We start from the raw sequence: 19,757 nt of genomic DNA, 5'->3' as shown, positions 1-19,757 counted from the left end.
CAAAATTTTTAGTCTTTCACTCAAAATTAAATTTCTGTGTCAATGGATATGTCAGTACTGTCACAATTACAAGTCCTTGTTTCATTGTGTGCAGACAAGACAGTCAAATTGCTTAATCATGCTCTCAATATAACAGTTACTCTGGTGGAAGGCTCCGATGCTTAAGAAGGTTTACGTACGTTTTAATGAAAATTTCAAGTGACACCTTTGTGTGCGGGAGATTGATTGCAAGGGACTGAACAAGATTAAGTTTACACTTTTACTGTTTTGATAGTGTCTTGACTAGGGGTGTGACAAAATATTGAAATGGTGATATATCGTGATACTTTGTATCCCAAAAGGTTATCGATATGCTCCTGTCAAGAATCGAGATATCATTTTAAAAAGGTGTCAAGGGCTATGACATTGACTTTTTGAGTTTTTCTCCAAGGAATGCTTTAACAGTTTTAGGTCTGTAGCATAATGCATTGTCATCTTGGAAAATGAGATATTTTCAACTGAAAGGACAAGAAAGCCGTCTAAAATTTCAATGTAAACTTGTGCATTATTGAAGATTTAACCACAGCCATCTCCCCAGTGCCTTGGCCTGACATGCAGCCCCATATCATCATGGACTGAGGGAATTTTTATGTTTTCTTCAGGCAGTCATCTTTGTAAATCTCACTGAAACGGCACCAAACAAAGGTTCCAGCATCATCACCTTGTCAAGAGTCAAGAATCTGCATTGGACAAGGTGTCAAGAGTCAAGAATCTGCATTGGACAAAGTGATGATGCTGGAACTTTTGGTGCTGTTCCCGTGAGACCTTAAATGCCCCAAAATTACCTAATTGCCTGGCATTGACTGCCACTGACAGCCATAGACGTCCAATCCGTTTGAACTGGGAGACTACTAGTGATAAACTAATTCCAATTCACACTAGAAGCCTGTTTTTCTCTTAGTTGTTTGTAGAATATCCTAGAATGATTTCCTGACCAATTTATCGATAATCGTTGTATCGCCGTATCGTCAGATCATCGTTATCGTGAGCTTTGTATCGCGTATCGTATCGTGCGGTTCCCACTCCTAGTCTTGACAATGTTATTGCGATACTGAGAGCAAAAGATACCCCCGAGTATCACAAAGAAAAAAAAACATCAAAGCAAAATTAGAAATGTGAACATAAGACAATCGGCACAACTAAACTTCGAGTGCTGTTTGGATTTTTTCTCCATTCTTTTTACACATCATGACGTTCCTCTTTGTTGGACCACGAATTTTCATTCATGTCAATACGGATGTCCTCTTTTGCCATGCAGCGTGGAAATGATCTTCTTGAATGCCTTATACAGACTCTGCAGGCATCTGCTGTGATGTCACTGCATGCTGCATTCATGGCATCCAGGAGAGTCATCTGAGTGTGAGGCTGGCGATCATACACTTGCCATCTCCATGTGGAGAGAAATTCTTCTTTGGGATTGAGGAATGGGGAGTATAATGGGAGGAACTCTGTTACCATTCTGTTTTGGGTTGCAAACCATTCCTTGAATACAGTGGGGCAAATAAGTATTTAGTCAACCACCAATTGTGCAAGTTCTCCTTGAAAAGATTAGAGAGGCCTGTAATTGTCAACATGGGTAAACCTCAACCATGAGAGACAGAATGTGGAAAAAAAACAGAAAATCACATTGTTTGATTTTTAAAGAATTTATTTCCAAATTAGAGTGGAAAATAAGTATTTGGTCACTTACAAACAAGCAAGATTTCTAGCTGTCAAAGAGGTCTAACTTCTAACGAGGCTCCACTCGTTACCTGTATTAATGGCACCTGTTTTAACTCATTATCGGTATAAAAGACACCTGTCCACAACTTCAGTCAGTCACACTCCAAACTCCACTATGGCCAAGACCAAAGAGCTGTCGAAGGACACCAGAGACAAAATTGTAGACCACCTGCACCAGGCTGGGAAGACTAAATCTGCAATAGGTAAAATGCTTGGTGTAAAGAAATCAACTGTGGGAGCAATTATTAGAAAATGGAAGACATACAAGACCACTGATAATCTCCCTCGATCGGGGGCTCCATGCAAGATCTCACCCTGTGACATCAAAATGATAACAAGAACGGTTAGCAAAAATCCCAGAGCCACACGGGGGTACCTAGTGAATGACCTCCAGAGAGCTGGGACCACAGTAACAAAGGCTACTATCAGTAACACAATGCGCCGCCAGGGACTCAAATCCTGCACTGCCAGACGTGTCCCCCTGCTGAAGAAAGTACACGTCCAGTCCCGTCTGCGGTGACGAGAAATTTGTCTTTTAATCTGCCGGTTAGCCACGCCTACCATTATTGGTCTCGAGCGTCCCCAACAGGTGGATGACGTCAGCGGGAGACTGGGCTCATCGGTTTTACTATTCAGCCCATTGAGGGGGAATTATTCAGAACGAGATAAACGCGACGAAGAGAGCCGCAAAGTGTCATTGTTTCAGTCTCTCTACTCCAATATTCATACAGGATATTCTTTTTATCCAAGTATTTTTACCCAATAGCTAAATAAATGGCTTGAGAAGGACCAGTCAGCCCGTCGAGGGGGAACTATTCACAACGAGGAAAACGCGACGAAGAGAGCTGCAAAATGTCATTGTTTCCGTCTCTTTACTTCGATATTTTTACAGGATATTCTTTTTATCCAAGTATTTTCCACAATTGCTAAATAAATTGCATAGTCATGACAAATAACAGTGTTGTGCTAAATGGAATATGAAATCATAAAAATGCACTTATTCAGGACGACATGGCAACATTACTCCATAATGGTCAAAACTGTCGACTTCACCTTTACTGTCGCACCTCCCAAACGATATTTTATGACACCTAAATCGGACATATGCCATTTCCCTTCCCCGGCTTCGGAGAATGTAAACAAACCAAGAGGCGTGACAGTGAGCCGACATGCTAACCCGAACCGAGTGATGTTTCAAAGTCTTAGAAGCGGAAAATCACACATAACTAGCCTGGATTATTTGACATGACGACTGGGTTATCGATTGTCGATGTGGACCGGCAAACCGCCCGGCAGAGAGCAATTTACGGCTCGATCCCTGGAGGAGGGCGGCTGCAGTTGTTGTGCAGCTAACGTGCAGCTAATGTGCACGAGGAGAGCTTTTCACATGCCTATCAATGATCAAACGTAAGTAGACCTTTATTTAAAGAAAGCTTGTAGTGTTTACTTTGTACTCGCTGTATTAATATTTGACATAATACAAAACAAGATGTTTACTCACTTCCTCGTAAGTCCAATGGTCCCATAGTAGTAGGGCTTGGCCAATATCTACGGTGAATGGGAACCTTTTGAAACTCCAAAAAGGCGCACACGCCTCTCCCTCATACAGCAAGATTTTTCTACAGCCGTTTAGCTGGCGTGATGCGAAAAATAAACGTATTAGTCCGCAAAATCAGCTGAATCCTTAGTCCTCATACACAACAGTACGGCTGGAAAGTGAAGAGGACGCCTTCAACCGTACACGTCACAGCGCCCTCCTCCGCAATGCAAGACCGAAGCTGGAAGTCACTCATTCTCATGGCGCGGGGTTAAAAAAAACTAAATAAATGTAGCGATCGCTTCCACACACATCCAAGCGGTCCATATCGTTCAGGAGCATAAAATACCGCGTGTATTATGAAATAAAGTGCATGTGACACGAAAAAGCATGTTTAACTTCTCTCACACTCTTCAAATCCAGACTCAAAACCTACATATTCAAATGATCATCCTCACCTTGACCTTTGTTCTGCTCTGTCCAATACTCTTTTTCTATTGGCTAACCATTCTAAATTGATTATGTACCATTTACATTGGCAAAATGACATTTGTCTCTCTTATCCAAACTTTCAGGAAGTAATGTTACCGCCCTGATCACACTGACAGGAAGGGAGAATGAAACTGTCTCAGAGGTCACGCTGTTTGACAGCGCAGGACCAACAGAGGTCATCGGTACATCAGAGGCAAGTAATATAATTTTTGTATGAAAAAGAAAAACCTAATACGTTAACTAAAAGGGTACATATCTATGACAGAAATCAATGCACATAATGTGTTATTTTTCGCTAGCCAGTTATCTCAGAAAATGTAATCTGGCAAGGACTAAGGGGTCGCTTACACAACAACGCCAACGGCAAAACCTTTCCAGAAAGCTCTATCGTTCGCTTACACGACAACGCTAACATCAACGCCAAAACTTTTCCAGAGAGCCCTATCATTCGCTTACACGACAACGACAACACAAAAACTTTTCCAGAGAGCCCTATCGTTTATCGACGGAACGACCCGCTCGTGCATTGCCTCAAACAAATTCCACTGACGCACTTCAGAGCTAAGAGGCGGAGAAAGGTGTCTTGTTTTGTGCTTTTTCCTAACAAAGGTGTACCACACGCAACGTGCTGGCACTTTGTTTCTTTATTAGCACATTCAGCTTCAACATTAACACAGCTTACGGCTCTCTGCAGGCTGTAACTCTAACTCAGTCCTGCATCATGTGAGTAAACAGCATTGGCGCCGCGTGCACTTCAAGGTAGGGATGTCCCGATCCAGGTTTTTGCACTTCTGATCCGATACCGATATTGTTTTGCACTTCCGATCCGATACCGATACTGGCCGATACCGACCTATCTGAGCATGTGTTAAAGTTTAAAGTTATTTAGCCTCCTTACTTAGTTGTCAGACTCATGTTGAAAAAGGTTTTAGTACTCTTGATAACAACTAGCCAGCTGAATTAGGTCAGTTTGAATAACACACAACAGTTGGTAACAAGAAACTGACCTGTTTATTCAGTGACAAACACAAAACATGATAAATAACAAACAGAAATGGCATAGTCAGTCAGTAAAACGTGCAAATAATATTGTAAACTGTCTTAAAAAGCAAACCACACCAACAACCTCAGTGGAAAATCCCACAAATCCCCCAAGCTATTAGATGCTTTTAATGTTTCGTGCAGTTACAAAAATTGTATAAAAAGCCTCTCAGGTTTAAATAAATGACTATTTCAGTATCAAGTTAACATTTTAAAACAGTAAATAAAATACTCAAGTCCCTATTCTGTATCAGCAGCTATAAACTACATTTGATTCATTTAATTTTGCGAATCAACTGTTAAAGTTGTTAAAATTGCTCCCGTTATTCCATAATTTCCCTTCTGTCTACTTTCGACATGTGAAAGTTTTAAAACTGTTTTGAAGATAGATTCAAGTCAAGATTTTGCCGATTTAGGAGTATTTTGATAAAAAGTTAATTAGGTTCACTTGGAAGGTTCACAACAGCCTACTAGGGAAGTCTTCTGCTTTAAGATAGCGGCTGTTTACTAACGCATCTGGTTTTCAATACTTCAATGTTGCTAACGCAGTCGAGTCTGTCGTTTTGCCTCTAGTTCTATATACATATGATATCTATTATCTACAGTAAAACGATGTTGATGTAGTTTGTAGTGGCTGTCAGCAGCAGTCAGTTATTCTTGTGTTTTTTATCCAGCGGCATGAGTTGAGCTTAAGCCGTGAGTTGAGCATTGGCATTACACGGGTCTATGACAAGCATTATGTTTACTTTCGGGACGCAATGCGGTCAGTTTCGCATTGCGTCCCGAAGACCGCGCTGTGTATTAGTTCCGCTTTACTTGACATATTTCAATAATTGGAATTTGGATGTTTGTGAATCGTTCTCGAATCTTCCACGGCCGAATCGCTCAAGGATGTAATGACCGCTGGGCATGTTGTACCGTGGTTCTAAGTGTTGGATGGTGCGTCTTTACTCACGAGAGATAATGGCTCGTCATCCAGAATGAATTCTTCGGCAATGACTCTTGTCATTGCTTTGGGACTGTCGAGTGCCAGTTTGTCACGCATAGCAAAAGTTTCTGCGAGTGTTAGTTGCGTAGGACCTTTCTTTTTGTCTTCGGTTTTCTTAACATACTTCTCATATTGTTTGTGGTGGTATTTCGCGAAATGCTTGATTAGGTTGGTTGTATTAAAACTTCTTACAGCTTTACTACTACGCTTGACTTTATTGTTGCATATGTTGCACTCTGCCTCTTCGTCTTTGTCATCCTTTAAGGTGAAATGATCCCACACAGCTGACATTTTACCGATAAAGTCTCTCGGTAAATTGGGAGATGGTAATGTAAATGTAGTGTGTTGAAGGTGTGCCGTAAAATGCGGACTGGATTTTAGGGAAACCGAAGCAAAAACTGGAATGGATTATGTAAATCGGTGCGCTGGAAAACCCCGACCGGATTTGGAAAAAAAAAACTGGATCGAATGTCCGGATCGGAATTTTTCCGTGTTCCGATCCGATGCGCATTTTTTTGCCCATATCGGCGTCCGATCCGATCCAAATATCGGATTGGGACATCTCTACTTCAAGGTGCCTTGGATAATTCAATATCACAACATTAGAAAAGGCGAGTGGACACAGGCGTTCATTGGACCGCGCCGAAGAAGGGAAGGGTTACACAAATGAATCAAGTTTTGGTGGTAGTGCTACCTAAACATTGGGAATGCATACTACATCAACAAATTGAAGGTTTGATGCACTTTTGCATTTTTGTGTGCAAGCAGTTTTCCCCACACTCTATGGTGGCGTAAACGCGCAATTAACATAAAGGAAAAACACCACTTGCGTTATTGCTTAAGACTGTTGTCGTGTAAATGTTGCCTAATTTTCCTCAACTCAACTTGACACAAGTAATCCAGACAGGTTTCGTTTTACTACAGAATCTTTAACGTTTATTTTAAAGTGCAAAATGCAGTTAATTGAAAGACTGGAAGTGATACCTTAATGTCTAAACATAGTCTCTGTTTAAAAAGAGCAGAACTCACAATTGGCCCATTACATTATTTTGTCAAGAATAATTAAGGTATTAATAAGAATTATAATTCAAACGATAATCAAAATATTTAACAGTGTTGAAATGTTATGATTTATTGCTGTAAGATACAGTTGTGGTCAAAAGTTTACATACACTTGTGAAGAAAATAATGTCATGGCTCTCTTGAGTTTCCAGTTATTTGTACAACTCTTGATTTTTCTCCGATAGAGTGATTGGAACAGATACTTCTTTGTCACAAAAAACATTCATGAAGTTTGGTTCTTTTATGACTTTATTATGGGTTAACAGAAAAAGTGATAAAATCTGCTGGGTCAAAAATATACATACAGCAACACGAATTAGCAATTTCTTGTGAGTGATTATTGACTTGAACAATCATTGTCTTGAACAAGTCAGGAAAGTCACTTGGAGCCATTTCAAAGCAGCTGCAGGTCCCAAGAGCAACAGTGCAAACAATTTTTGTAGGTATAAAGTGCATGGCACTGTTTTGTCACTGCCACGATCAGGAAGAAAACGCAAGCTATCACCTGCTGCTGAGAGAAAATTGGTCAGGAGGGTGAAGATTCAACCGAGAATCACCAAAAAGCAGATCTGCCAAGAATTAGAAGCTGCTGGAACACAGGTGTCAGTGTCCACAGTCAAGCGTGTTTTGCATCTCCATGGACTGAGAGGCTGCCATGCAAGAAGGAAGCCCTTGCTCCAAAAGCGGCACCTTAAGGCTCGACTGACGTTTGCTGCTGATCACATGGACAAAGATAAGACCTTCTGGAGGAAAGTTCTGTTGTCAGACGAAACAAAAATCGAGCTGTTTGGCCACAATGCCAGCAATATGTTTGGAGGAGAAAAGGTGAGGCCTTTAACCCCAAGTACACCATGCCTACCGTCAAGCACAGTGGTGGTAGTATTATGCTGTGGGGCTGTTTTGCTGCCAATGAAACTGGTGCTTTACAGAGAGTAAATGGGACAATTAAGAAGTAGGATTACCTTCAAATTGTTCAAGATAACCTAACGTCATCAATCCGAAGATTGGGTCTTGGGCGCAGTCTGGTGTTCCAACAGGACAATGATCCCAAACACACATCAAAAGTGGTAATGGAATGGCTAAATCAGGCTAGAATTAAGGTTTTCGAATGGCCTTCCCAAAGTCCTGACTTAAACCCCATTGAGAACTTGTGGACAATGCTGAAGAAACAAGTCCATGTCAGAAAGCCATCAAATTTAACTGAACTGCACCAATTCTGTCAAGAGGAGTGGTCAAAGATTCAACCAGAAGCTTGTGGATGGCTACCAAAAGCGCCTAATTGAAGTGAAAATGGCCATGGGACCAAATATTAGCGCTGCTGTATGTATATTTTTGACCCAGCAGATTTGATCACTTTTTCTGTTCACCCATAATAAAGTCATAAAAGAACCAAACTTCATGAATGTTTTTTGTGACAAAGAAGTATCTGTTCCAATCGCTCTATCAGAGAAAAATCAGAGTTTTAGGAATAACTGGAAACTCAAGAGAGCCATGACATTATGTTCTTCACAAGTGTATGTAAACTTTTGACCACAACTGTAAGTAGTGATTGAGCAACTAGTCTTAATGACTTTGATTTGGATCTTCTATTACCAGTTTGGAGTATTTGTATTGTAAATTGCAATTGTATGATCTCAGTTTTTAGGAGGAACTGACTACCTGGTGACATTCAATGAGATTCCAGATGGTGATTTTGTGCTTCGACTCAGAGGAACCAGCAACTCCTCAAAATCAACTGCAAACATGTTCCAGAGGCAGGCCGCCACTCAGATCTCCACATCTAATGTTTCTGTTACTGTAAGCCCAAACTCTTCAATTCTTTTAAAGCAGAACCTCCCGAAGTCTGGAAAAATTTAACTATTTACCAGACAGTGTTATTTAAAGTTAGTATGTATATAAGCAAGTACAAACCTGTTAAAAATGATACGGCTATTGTCCCATTTGGTTGTTGCTAATGTTCTGTACCAAAGAGAAATTCCTGTTTTTAAAATTTTTCAAATTGCAGTCATTTGAACACTGGTGATTTTTTTTTTTTTTTTTTTTTGGTGCTCACCAGAGTATGGATGACAGCTGTAGTATTTAACCAAAGCATTAAAGAAAAATATTAACAAAAGTAGAACGGTATGATCAAAATTGATTATCCTTCTTTTCCAGGCTCAAGTCAACATCACCATTATAGAACCAGGCTCTACTATCTTTATCCCGTTCACTGTCTGCATAATGTCTAGAGGTGTAATTAATGAGACCACGGATGCGACATTCACAGTGCGCGCTACCAATGACCGCGGCTTTGAATCGTCGCCGCCAATGTCTATCACCGTACAAGCAGACAGTGGAGGGAAAGCCAATGGCACCGTGAGCCTAACCGTTCCTGAAAGTGCAGAATCAGGGACCGATGTGACGCTGACAATTGAGGTACAGAATGAAGTTTCAGCTGATATCAACTTTGCTGTCGTCAGATTTGGAGTTGCTAACATGGTAAGAGAAGAGCAAATGGATGCAATTTAAAAATTATCATCAACAGTGTTCAATGTTTTTATACAAGCTGGTTGCTAAAAAAAAAACTGAATTCTAAAAAGAATTCAGTTTTTGTGCACTGGTGTTACACTTTATTAACTGCTTCTTTGCACATGCTTGCTACAATGTAGTGTGCACACGTGCACGGATAAACATATTTTCTACCATCAAAGCAAAACAAACATCACCCGTGTTTCATGGTCTATCAGTGCCAAATAAATACTTGGAGAGCCTTTAAAGTCTAATGTTGACAGCAGTTTATTTTTTAAAGTGCTTAAAGATAACACGTGATTGACTACACTGGCGTGATTATAGTATTCAGGGGCATAACATTTTGTGTAATGAGAAAAGTCCAAACAAACTCTGAGGTACCCCCCCCCCTAAAAAAATAAAAATAAATAAAGAAGCCTTCATTTATTGCTTCTGCATTTATGCTGAATTAATTTTTTTGTCATTCATGCTCCTACGTTGTCTTCCAGTATCCAGTCTATTTTATTTGTCGCAGTACCTTATTGTACCTTACTGTACCATATCTTTTTACTTTAATAGTATGACATGTTCTGTCCTCGCTAAACATGACGTTGTTCAGCTTTACAGACAGCAATCAGGGCAATTGTGCTTTTTTACTTTCTTCACTTTTGACAATTTGTAAAGCTGTAACACAGATATGTGCACTTACGTTCAAAACGACACCCACATTAATAATAAAACACGACACAAAACATTTGGTGTTCAAATGTCCATATTGTCAGATCAATATGCGAATTTAGAACATGAAATTACCCTAAAGCTAGCTTAAATTCTACGAATGCTAACGTATTTACAAATCTCACACCAAACCGGTGACGCGTAACTCCACAAACTGTAGCTGCAAACTAATACACAAACATATATTAGCTGAAACAACTTACAGCCTTGTGACCAAACCAGACTGTAGTTGTTCTTTATCCATGTCAGACGTCTGAGTCTGCTTCTCAGTCATACAAGGCGACAATCCAGTCAGACCAAACGCTGCCACCAGAGAGCAGTGTATCCTTCATCATAAAAAAACAACAAAACTTTTGGACTTTTTGGATAGTAATTCTGGGGTACTTAAAGGGTTAATTCTGACTTACGCAGAAATTCGGGTCACGTCGCCAGTGTAGGAATGGAACTCATTCGGATCCCAGTGACTACCTGTATATGAACTCTAAAAACGTAGTCACTGGGTTACAACGTACCAGACTTACAGTGGGGCAAATAAGTATTTAGTCAACCACCATTTGTGCAAATTCTCCTACTTGAAGATATTAGAGAGGCCTGTAATTGTCAACATGGGTAAACCTCAACCATGAGAGGCAGAATGTGGGGGAAAAAATCACATTGTTTGATTTTTAATTTATTTCCAAATTAGAGTGGAAAATAAGTATTTGGTCACTTACAAACAAGCAAGATTTCTGGCTGTCAAAGAGATCTAACTTCTTCTAACGAGGTTTAACGAGGCTCCACTCGTTACCCGTATTAATGGCACCTGTTTTAACTCATTATCGGTATAAAAGACACCTGTCCACAAGCTCAGTCAGTCACACTCCAAACTCCACTATGGCCAAGACCAAAGAGCTGTCGAAGGACACCAGAGACAAAATTGTAGACCTGCACCAGACTGGGAAGACTGAATCTGCAATAGGTAAAACGCTTGGTGTAAAGAAATCAACTGTGGGAGCAATTATTAGAAAATGGAAGACATACAATACCACTGATAATATTCCTCGATCTGGGGCTCCATGCAAGATCTCACCCCGTGGCGTCAAAATGATAACAAGAACGGTGAGCAAAAATCCCAGAACCACACGGGGGGACCTAGTGAATGACCTACAGAGAGCTGAGCCCACAGTAACAAAGGCTACTATCAGTAACACAGTGCGCCGCCCGGGAGTCAAATCCTGCACTGCCAGACGTGTCCCCCTGCTGAAGAAAGTACATGTCCAGGTCCGTCTGCGGTTCGCTAGAGAGAATTTGGATGATCCAGAAGAGGACTGGGAGAATGTGTCATGGTCAGATGAAACCAAAATAGAACTTTTTGGTAGAAACACAGGTTCTCGTGTTTGGAGGAGAAAGAATACTGAATTGCATCTGAAGAACACCATACCCACTGTGAAGGATGGGGGTGGAAAAATCATGCTTTGTGGCTGGTTTTCTGCAAAGGGACCAGGACGACTGATCTGTGTAAAGGAAAGAATGAATGGGGCCATGTATAGAGAGATTTTGAGTGAAAATCTCCTTCCATCAGCAAGGGCATTGAAGATGAGACGTGCCTGGGTCTTTCAGCATGACAATGATCCCAAACACACAGCCAGGGCAACAAAGGAGTGGCTTCGTAAGAAGCATTTCAAGGTCCTGCAGTGGCCTAGTCAGTCTTCAGATCTCAACCCCTTAGAAAATCTGTGGAGGGAGTTGAAAGTCCATGTTGCCCATCGACAACCCCAAAACATCACTGCTCTAGAGGAGATCTGCATGGAGGAATGGGCCAAAATACCAGCAACAGTATGTGAAAAGCTTGTGAAGAGTTACAGAAAACGTTTGGCCTCCGTTATTGCCAACAAAGGGTACATAACAAAGTATTGAGATGAACTTTTGGTATTGACCAAAGACTTATTTTCCACCATGATTTGCAAATAAATTCTTTAAAAATCAAACGATGTGATTTTTTGTTTTTTTCCCTACATTATGTCTCTCATGGTTGAGGTTTACACATGTTGACAATTACAGGCCTCTTTAATATTTTCAAGTGGGAGAACTTGCACAATTAGTGGTCGACTAAATACCTATTTGCCCCACTGTACATGATTTCGACTTTACGACTCTGGAGCCTTGCCCGCCATTTTGTCTTTAGTCTTTTTATCTTTTTTTTTTTTTTTTTTTTGTCACGTAACAGTGTCCCCTTTCAGTCTTATATCCTGCTAAATTCCCATGTAATGTGATGCAGGATTTACCCATGTCATGGGGTTCAAACATTGGGAGATGTACTGGGACTTACCCGGGTTTGATTAATTATTGTACCGCACAGTACCTTTTTATTTCATTAATATGACATATTATCCATGTTTTTGATCGTTATTTTGAGATTTAGGGGGTATTTTGGGGTACTTAAAGGGTTTATTCCGACTGATACGGAAATTTGGGTTACGTTGCCAGCGTGGGAAAAGAACTTATTGGAACCTGTATATAATATGAGACAAAGCGTGTCCCTTGTAAGCGCATTACGAAATTCACATATATACATTTTTTTTTCTTCTAAATTTGGGCCAATTCTGTTTTTCAATGGATTGTTGGAAACCCCAGGTTTGAGAAAAAACTTTTATAACCTCCAATTTATTTAATGCCACCCATTAGCACCTCTATATACTCAGATTGGTAACACTCAGAGCAAAAACGGAAAAAAATGAAAATGTGATACGACATATAAAAGAAAGTTCTGCCGCCTCTGCATGATGTGTAAATCATTTTTCTATATGCTGATATAGAAAAATGTAAAAAGGTATTCAAAACAAAGCACTCTTCACAGAGTTTCTCCATCTCCTGTATTTATTGAAAAATAAGATAAAAATTTAAAAGGCATGTCTGCTGAAAACTTTTATACTCATTGATATCTCCAATGTCTGTCTCCAGTCTCGTGACATTACCCAGCCAGTGTGCATGAATGGCCGCGTAACTGGCAACTGCTCAGTCGATTCATCAATGTGCAACTCCTCCCAGTGGTCATATGTTGTTGAAGTGACTGACGGAGTTAATGGAACAGGTATTGCCGGCATCACTATCCGCCAAGGGAACGGCACACTCAACACGAGCACAGTGTCTGGGCCCGGTGGGGAGAACATCACAGTGGCTTCCTACCAGGCTTCCTGCTGTGCAGACAGGGTGGCGCTGGCTGCTGTAGACAATACAGGAAACGTGGGCGTTTGCATGGCCCAGGTGAGACACTATGCAGGTAGCAGCACCACTACACTACAAGCATGTTGACATGTACGTACATTGGACCCCTGCATATTTGTGGTTAGGACTAAATGTTTCACCTTTTTGCAGACCATGGAGGAGGCTTGTTGACGCGTTATCATTGCTTATTCAAGAATTTGAAGGGGTGGGGGGTCCACAAAATAATAATAAGTAAATAATGCCTTTGCAATATCTGACAATTACCGAATTGGCCCGAATATAAGACTGTGTTTTTTGCATTGAAATAAGACTGAAAAAGTAAGGGTCGTCTTATCTTCGCGGTCTAGACATTATACCCATTCACGACGCTAGATGGCGCCAGATTATCATTGAAGCGATGTTCTGTCATGACAGATCTCAGCTACTCTCAAGTTTAACCAGTTTGCGTTATTTTATTGCAATGCTTTTCCTTATTCAGATTTGTTTCAAGACTACAGTTACAGTTAGACTTCACTTGATGGTTAATGCAGTTATTGCCATTTTGTTGTTTTATCACAATAGATTGGTTTATTTTAGGGCTGTCAAACGATTAAAATTTTTAATCGAGTTAATTAAAGCTTAAAAATTAATTAATCGCAATTCAAACCATCTATAAAATATGCCATATTTTTCTGTAAATTATTGTTGGAATGGAAAGATAAGACACAAGATGGATATATACATTCAACATACGGTACATAAGGACCGTATTTGTCTATTATAACAATAAATCAACAAGATGGCATTAACATTATTTATTCTGTTAAAGCGATCCATGGATAGAGGGACTTATAGTTCTTAAAAGAAAAATGTTAGTACAAGTTATAGAAATTTTATATTAAAACCCCTCTTAATGTTTTCGTTTTAAAAAAAATGTGTAAAATTTTTAATCAAAAAATAAACTAGTAGCTGCCATTGTTGATGTCAATAATTACTTACACAATTGGGTGCTGAAGCCTATAAAATCAGTCGCACCCAAGCGCCAGCAGAGGGTGGCAAAACTCCATAAAACACAACAAGTGAGCGTTTCACTCTACTATCATTTAAATCTGTCTGAGCGGGGCATCGGCGTTAATTGCGTCAAATATTTTAACGTGATTAATTTTAAAAATTAATTGACGCCCGTTAACCCGATAATTTTGACAGCTCTAGTTTATTTACATTTCAAAAACCTGAAGCCATTCATTTAAGAATGTGATTGCGCTTCAGATTACATATTTAAATGTTCAGATATTAAGATTTGAATGTGGCATGTTATATAATCATTTGTTTCAGATGTACTGTAATTATTTTCTGTATAAAAAATAATTTATTGTTCAAGAAGTCTTTTTTCAAACTTGAGTCTTGAAAAAGGGGGTCGTCTTATAATCAGGGCTGTCTTATATTCGGGCCAATACGGTATTTGCTATTCATGGTCTGTATCCCTGGTGAATAGTGGCTGTTTACTGTACCAGGAAAACCCAAATTCATTCATTTTCCGAGCCGCTTATCATCACGAGGGATGCGGGGTACTGGAGCCGATCCCAGCTAACGATGGGCAATAGGCGGGGTACACCCTGAATCGATTGCAGGGCGGAGAAACTGAATAACTACCCTAAATCAACTGAAAACACTGCATCTCTAAAACCTAAAGCACATCTCAGGTTTATTGTCGTACACTTAAGACTCTTCATTCACTTTATGTCCCCAGGTGGCTGATCTTTTTTCACCAATGTGCCTGGAGGTCAGTACATCCAGCTGTCCAACCTCTTCATCACCCTGTAGCTCCTCTCAGTGGGAATATGTGGTCGACGTGACTGGTGTTAATGGAGTTAGCAGAGAGAACGTTACTATCCTTTTAGGGGATGGTACTCTCACCACAAGCACAGTGGTTGGACCAGGTGGTGAGAACATCATTAGGGCTTCCTACCGAGCCTCCTGCTGTGCAAACAGAGTGGAATTGTCTGCTGTGGACAACCTGGGAAATGACGTCATTTGTGTAGGCCGGGCAAGAGAGGCGCCCACCAATGTCCCGACAATTCCAACGCCGATCCGACTCCAACTCCGACTCCAAATCCGACTCAAACTCTAATGTGACAACCAACAGTACGGGCACTGGAGGGCACACCGTGAGCACAACACTTCATGTGTGGATACCTGTGGTGATACTACCACTTTTGAGATGTGTTTTAGAACTTTAGAATTTTCCCTCATTAATGACATAGGATCAGCGCCGGCCCAGGCCATTTGGGGGCCCTAAACAAAATAATGCAAACGGGCCCATATTTTTGGCCCACCATTTCGTCACAGTGTACTGTGAAACCCATACATGCTATCCAACCCATACGTCCATATTTTGTATATTAATCAGATTTTTTTGCACTGCATACTTCAAACTTCTCACCCAAATGATTGTCAGTACTTACAGGAGATAGCGCCAAACCTTTTTCTAAAAGAGGAAAGAAAGAAAGTTAAGGAAGGACTTTTATTTTTTTAAACTTGTAATCAAGTATCAAAACTCACAAAAGTCAAAAAAAGCAAACTGTAGTAAACAAAATAGTATGTAAATTCAACAATTGCCAGATTGGGGGCCCCTAGTGGTCAGGGGCCCTAAGCAGCTGCATAGTCTGCGTATGGGCTGGGCCGGCCCTGCATAGGATTACGATTGAACCCGCCAGAAAATAGCAAAGCCATGATTAATGAATGCTTTCTAGGGCTGCAGCTATCAATTATTTTAGTAGTCGATTAATCGTTGAACTAGTTAGTTAGAATAATCGAGTAATCGGATAAGGAACATGAAAAATTAAAATACCTGAGCTGGACCTCAAACGGTATAAAAACATTTTTTAAAATGAAGATATATGTACAACAAAAGAACAATTGGCTAACTTACATAGGAAAAGTCCGCTAGCTTAAATGCTATAAAATGCTAACTAATGCTAATGTTCTTAACAAATGGTTCAGATACATATTCCCACACACAAAAAAAAAAAAACTAAGCTAAATATACCTATACACTAAATTACAAATGCATTGTAGAAAAAATTAGCTTAAACAAAAAATAGTTTATTTTGGTCTTAACAAGCAGCAGCTGGATTCAGCCATGAAATGAGGCAGACTAGAGGGCAGAGTATCCACCCAAATCAATAAAAGTAAATGCAAACACTTTCAAAATAAACCATTACAACGCCACTTTAATTAAACGAATACTTGAAGCAGCAAAATTTAATTCGAATCTTTTTTTCTAATCGAATACTCGAGTTAATCGATTAATCGTAGCAGCACTAATGCTTTCACACACATAATGTTGATAATTACCAAGAGGGCAGCAAAAAATAAAGCTCACTTCAACATCGTTCCCTGGAACAAGAATACAAAACATGCTTCGGCCTGAGCACAAAAAAAGGTCTTTTTTTTTTGGGGGGGGGGGGGGTAGTGGGTTTACTTTTAGGAACAGAAACATATCACCAAAAATCATAATATAGGTGGAGGGACACTGATTTCGCACATACATCCAGTAGAACATTTGTATCTTAATAAACATGGCAAACTGATTTCATGAATGCAATATCAACCAGTGTAGGGTGTTTTTCTAAATTTCTAGTACTAACACCGTTTTAACGTCAAAGATGATGGCTACAAAAAGTGTCTCACTGAAGTTATTTCGATCAAAGGGGTAACAATAGCTATTAGGTGATAGCGTGTCCTTTTTCCTCAAATAGAAAATGCATTTCTGTTGATATATTTGGTTTAATAAGTAAAACAATGTTAATTTTGTTTACCTGCTATTAAATCTTTCTTTTCCAGAGATAAAGAAAAACAAGATCAGACATTGATATGTGATCATTTCTTAATAAAGAACTGAGTATGTAATGGGGTGTCCTACTTTTTTCACATGACTGTATGATAAAAAATATATATTGTTGTTTTAGCAAGTTACATTTCATCGCATCAGCTTACTTCAGGGGTCCCCAACCGCCTCCACATTTGGTCCGGCCCCCTGAACAATTAAAACAAAAAAAATTTTTTTTTTTACTTGTGTTATTTATTTTCTGCCTTTTTCTGTGAAGAACCCAGAGAGGGTTATTATCTATTTGATTAATAGTGTTATAGTATAATAATTATATTATATTATATTATATTATATTATATTATATTATATTATATTATATTATATTATATTATATTATATTTAGGGCTGTCAAACGATTAAAATTTTTAATCGAGTTAATCACAACTTAAAAATTAATCGTAATTGCAATTCAAACCTAAAAAATATGCCATATTTTTCTGTAAATTGTTGGCATGGAAAGATAAGACACAAGACGGATATATATATTCAACATACTGTACATGAGTACTGTATTTTTTTATTATAAAATAAATCAAGATGGCATTAGCATTATTAACATTCTGTTAAAGCGATCCATGGATAGAAAGACTTGTAGCTCTTAAAAGATAAATGTTAGTACTAGAGATGTCCCGATCGATTGGGTCTGATCACGTCATTTTCAAAGTATCGGAATCGGCAAAAAATATCGGACATGCCTTTTTTAAATATAAATATAAATATATATATATATAACATATTAATTAAATCGTTTTCTAATTGTATTTAACGTTACAGACATAATGTGTTACACTCTTCCAGAGTCTTTAGTTGAAGCTTAAGGTAGGGGCGAGAATGAATATTTTTTTTACATTTATCACGTTACAATATTTAACGCAATTAACGCATGCGCTGCACGACCCACTCACGCATTGTTGCGACCAATCTATAATGGCGCCGTTTTACCCATACAGTATATAGAGCTAAAAGGTAGCGTAAAATTAGTATAGTGAATTTTAGCAGGCTTTGGAGCCTTTATTTAAATGGCTAAAGCCTTACAATCCCTCTCCCAACAATTAGAATAATCACGGGAAGCAATGTGGAGAAGAAAGGTAGTAGTTGGATTTTTGTCTGAACACCCTATGTTATTTCTCAACGCAGAGAAGATATATCAATTGGTACCACGACGCACAGTCATGGTTGCACCTCCCATCATGCATTTGGGCAGAGGTTAAATGGCGACAGTATCATTTACTGAAAGCTCAACAAATACACTAGATGGCAGTATTTAGTCACAATATTCAAAGTCACAAGTCTTTCTATCCATGGATCCCTCACAGAAAGAATGTTAATAATGTAAATACCATCTGGAGGATTTATTGTCATAATAAACAAATACAGTACTTATGTACTGTATGTTGAATGTATTTATTCGTCCGAGTTTTATTCTTTTTTTTTTTAATGCATTGCCAAAATGTATATGATCGGGGAAAATTATCGGGAATGATTGGAATTGAATTGGGAGCAAAAAAAGCAATCGGATCGGGACATATCAGGATCGGCAGGTACTCACACTAAAACGATCGGATCGGGAGCAAAAAAACATGATCGGAACAACCCTAGTTAGTACAAGTTATAAAAATTTAATGCGATAATTTTGACAGCCCGAGTTATATCATAGTAGATTTCATTATTATCATTTTTATTTTATTTACTTTTGTTCCGTGAAGAATCCAGCAAGGGTTATTTGATTGTGGCTTTCTGAAAAACAATAAATTTTTACATTTATGCACTCCTGCAATCGTCACACTTTTTTTGTTAAAAACTGACCCCGGCCCCTTATCAGAGAAGGGAAAAGTTATGTGGCCCTCACAGGAAAAAGTTTGGGGACCCCTGGCTTACTTGGTGTGGTTGGAGGTTAGATATCAAATGCTGTTTTTATTAAAAATTGTGAAATTTTCCACTTCTATCATTGGGATACTGACAGAAATGGAGGAAAATAAGACAAGTAAAAGTGAATTAAAGAAACCTGTGACTGAGGTTAAACTACAAGGTCATTGAAAAGTAACTCCCTGGTTCTTAACATATAGAGTCCCTTTGCAACAGAATCTTACATTTTTATGGTATCGATCTCAGCAGGACACCAGCCTTTAAATTTCACGTCTTGATTGTGCCTTTGAAATGAACACATCTCCCTGTAAGAATTCCTGAGCAGCAAAAAATAATAAATTTTTATATACTTTGAATTGCATGTGCCATGTAGAGATGAATTATGAGACTGATTAATGCATTGATTTCCAAAAAAAGACTATAAACTCACCAGAGGTGGGAATCTTTGGGTACCTAGCAATTTGATTACGATTCAGAGGCTCCGATTTGATTATAAATCGATTATTGATGTCACCCACTCCCCCCACCCCTTTTAATGGTTTGTACATTAGTTTAAAAAATCCTATTAGGCTAAACCCAACTAATATTTCAGTATCAAGTTAACAGTTAAAAACATTAAATAAAATACTCAAGTCCCCATTCTGTATCAGCTGCTTTAAACTACATTCAATTGATTTAACGATGTGAATCAACCGTTAAACTTGATGAAA

The 19,757-nt window shown here is 39.0% G+C and overlaps 1 protein-coding gene across 1 annotated transcript in view; it reads left to right on the top strand.

Moving 5' to 3' along the window:
* Positions 1 to 16,688, top strand: part of LOC130920298 (von Willebrand factor A domain-containing protein 7-like) — a 47,375-nt gene extending 30,687 nt beyond the window's left edge. The window contains exons 14-19 of the mRNA XM_057843398.1: positions 3,874 to 3,983; positions 8,520 to 8,678; positions 9,036 to 9,359; positions 13,047 to 13,349; positions 15,040 to 15,390; positions 15,422 to 16,688. Coding sequence (XP_057699381.1) covers positions 3,874 to 3,983; positions 8,520 to 8,678; positions 9,036 to 9,359; positions 13,047 to 13,349; positions 15,040 to 15,390; positions 15,422 to 15,529 — 1,355 coding nt within the window. The 3' untranslated portion in view covers positions 15,530 to 16,688. The remainder of the gene's footprint in view (positions 1 to 3,873; positions 3,984 to 8,519; positions 8,679 to 9,035; positions 9,360 to 13,046; positions 13,350 to 15,039; positions 15,391 to 15,421) is intronic.
* Positions 16,689 to 19,757: the final 3,069 nt, after the last annotated feature.

Source organism: Corythoichthys intestinalis, chromosome 8 (genome assembly GCF_030265065.1).
Source record: "Corythoichthys intestinalis isolate RoL2023-P3 chromosome 8, ASM3026506v1, whole genome shotgun sequence".
Taxonomy (NCBI): Eukaryota; Metazoa; Chordata; class Actinopteri; order Syngnathiformes; family Syngnathidae; genus Corythoichthys; species Corythoichthys intestinalis.
Note: the sequence above shows the minus strand (reverse complement) of the source record. Positions and strands in the feature narration are given on the sequence as shown.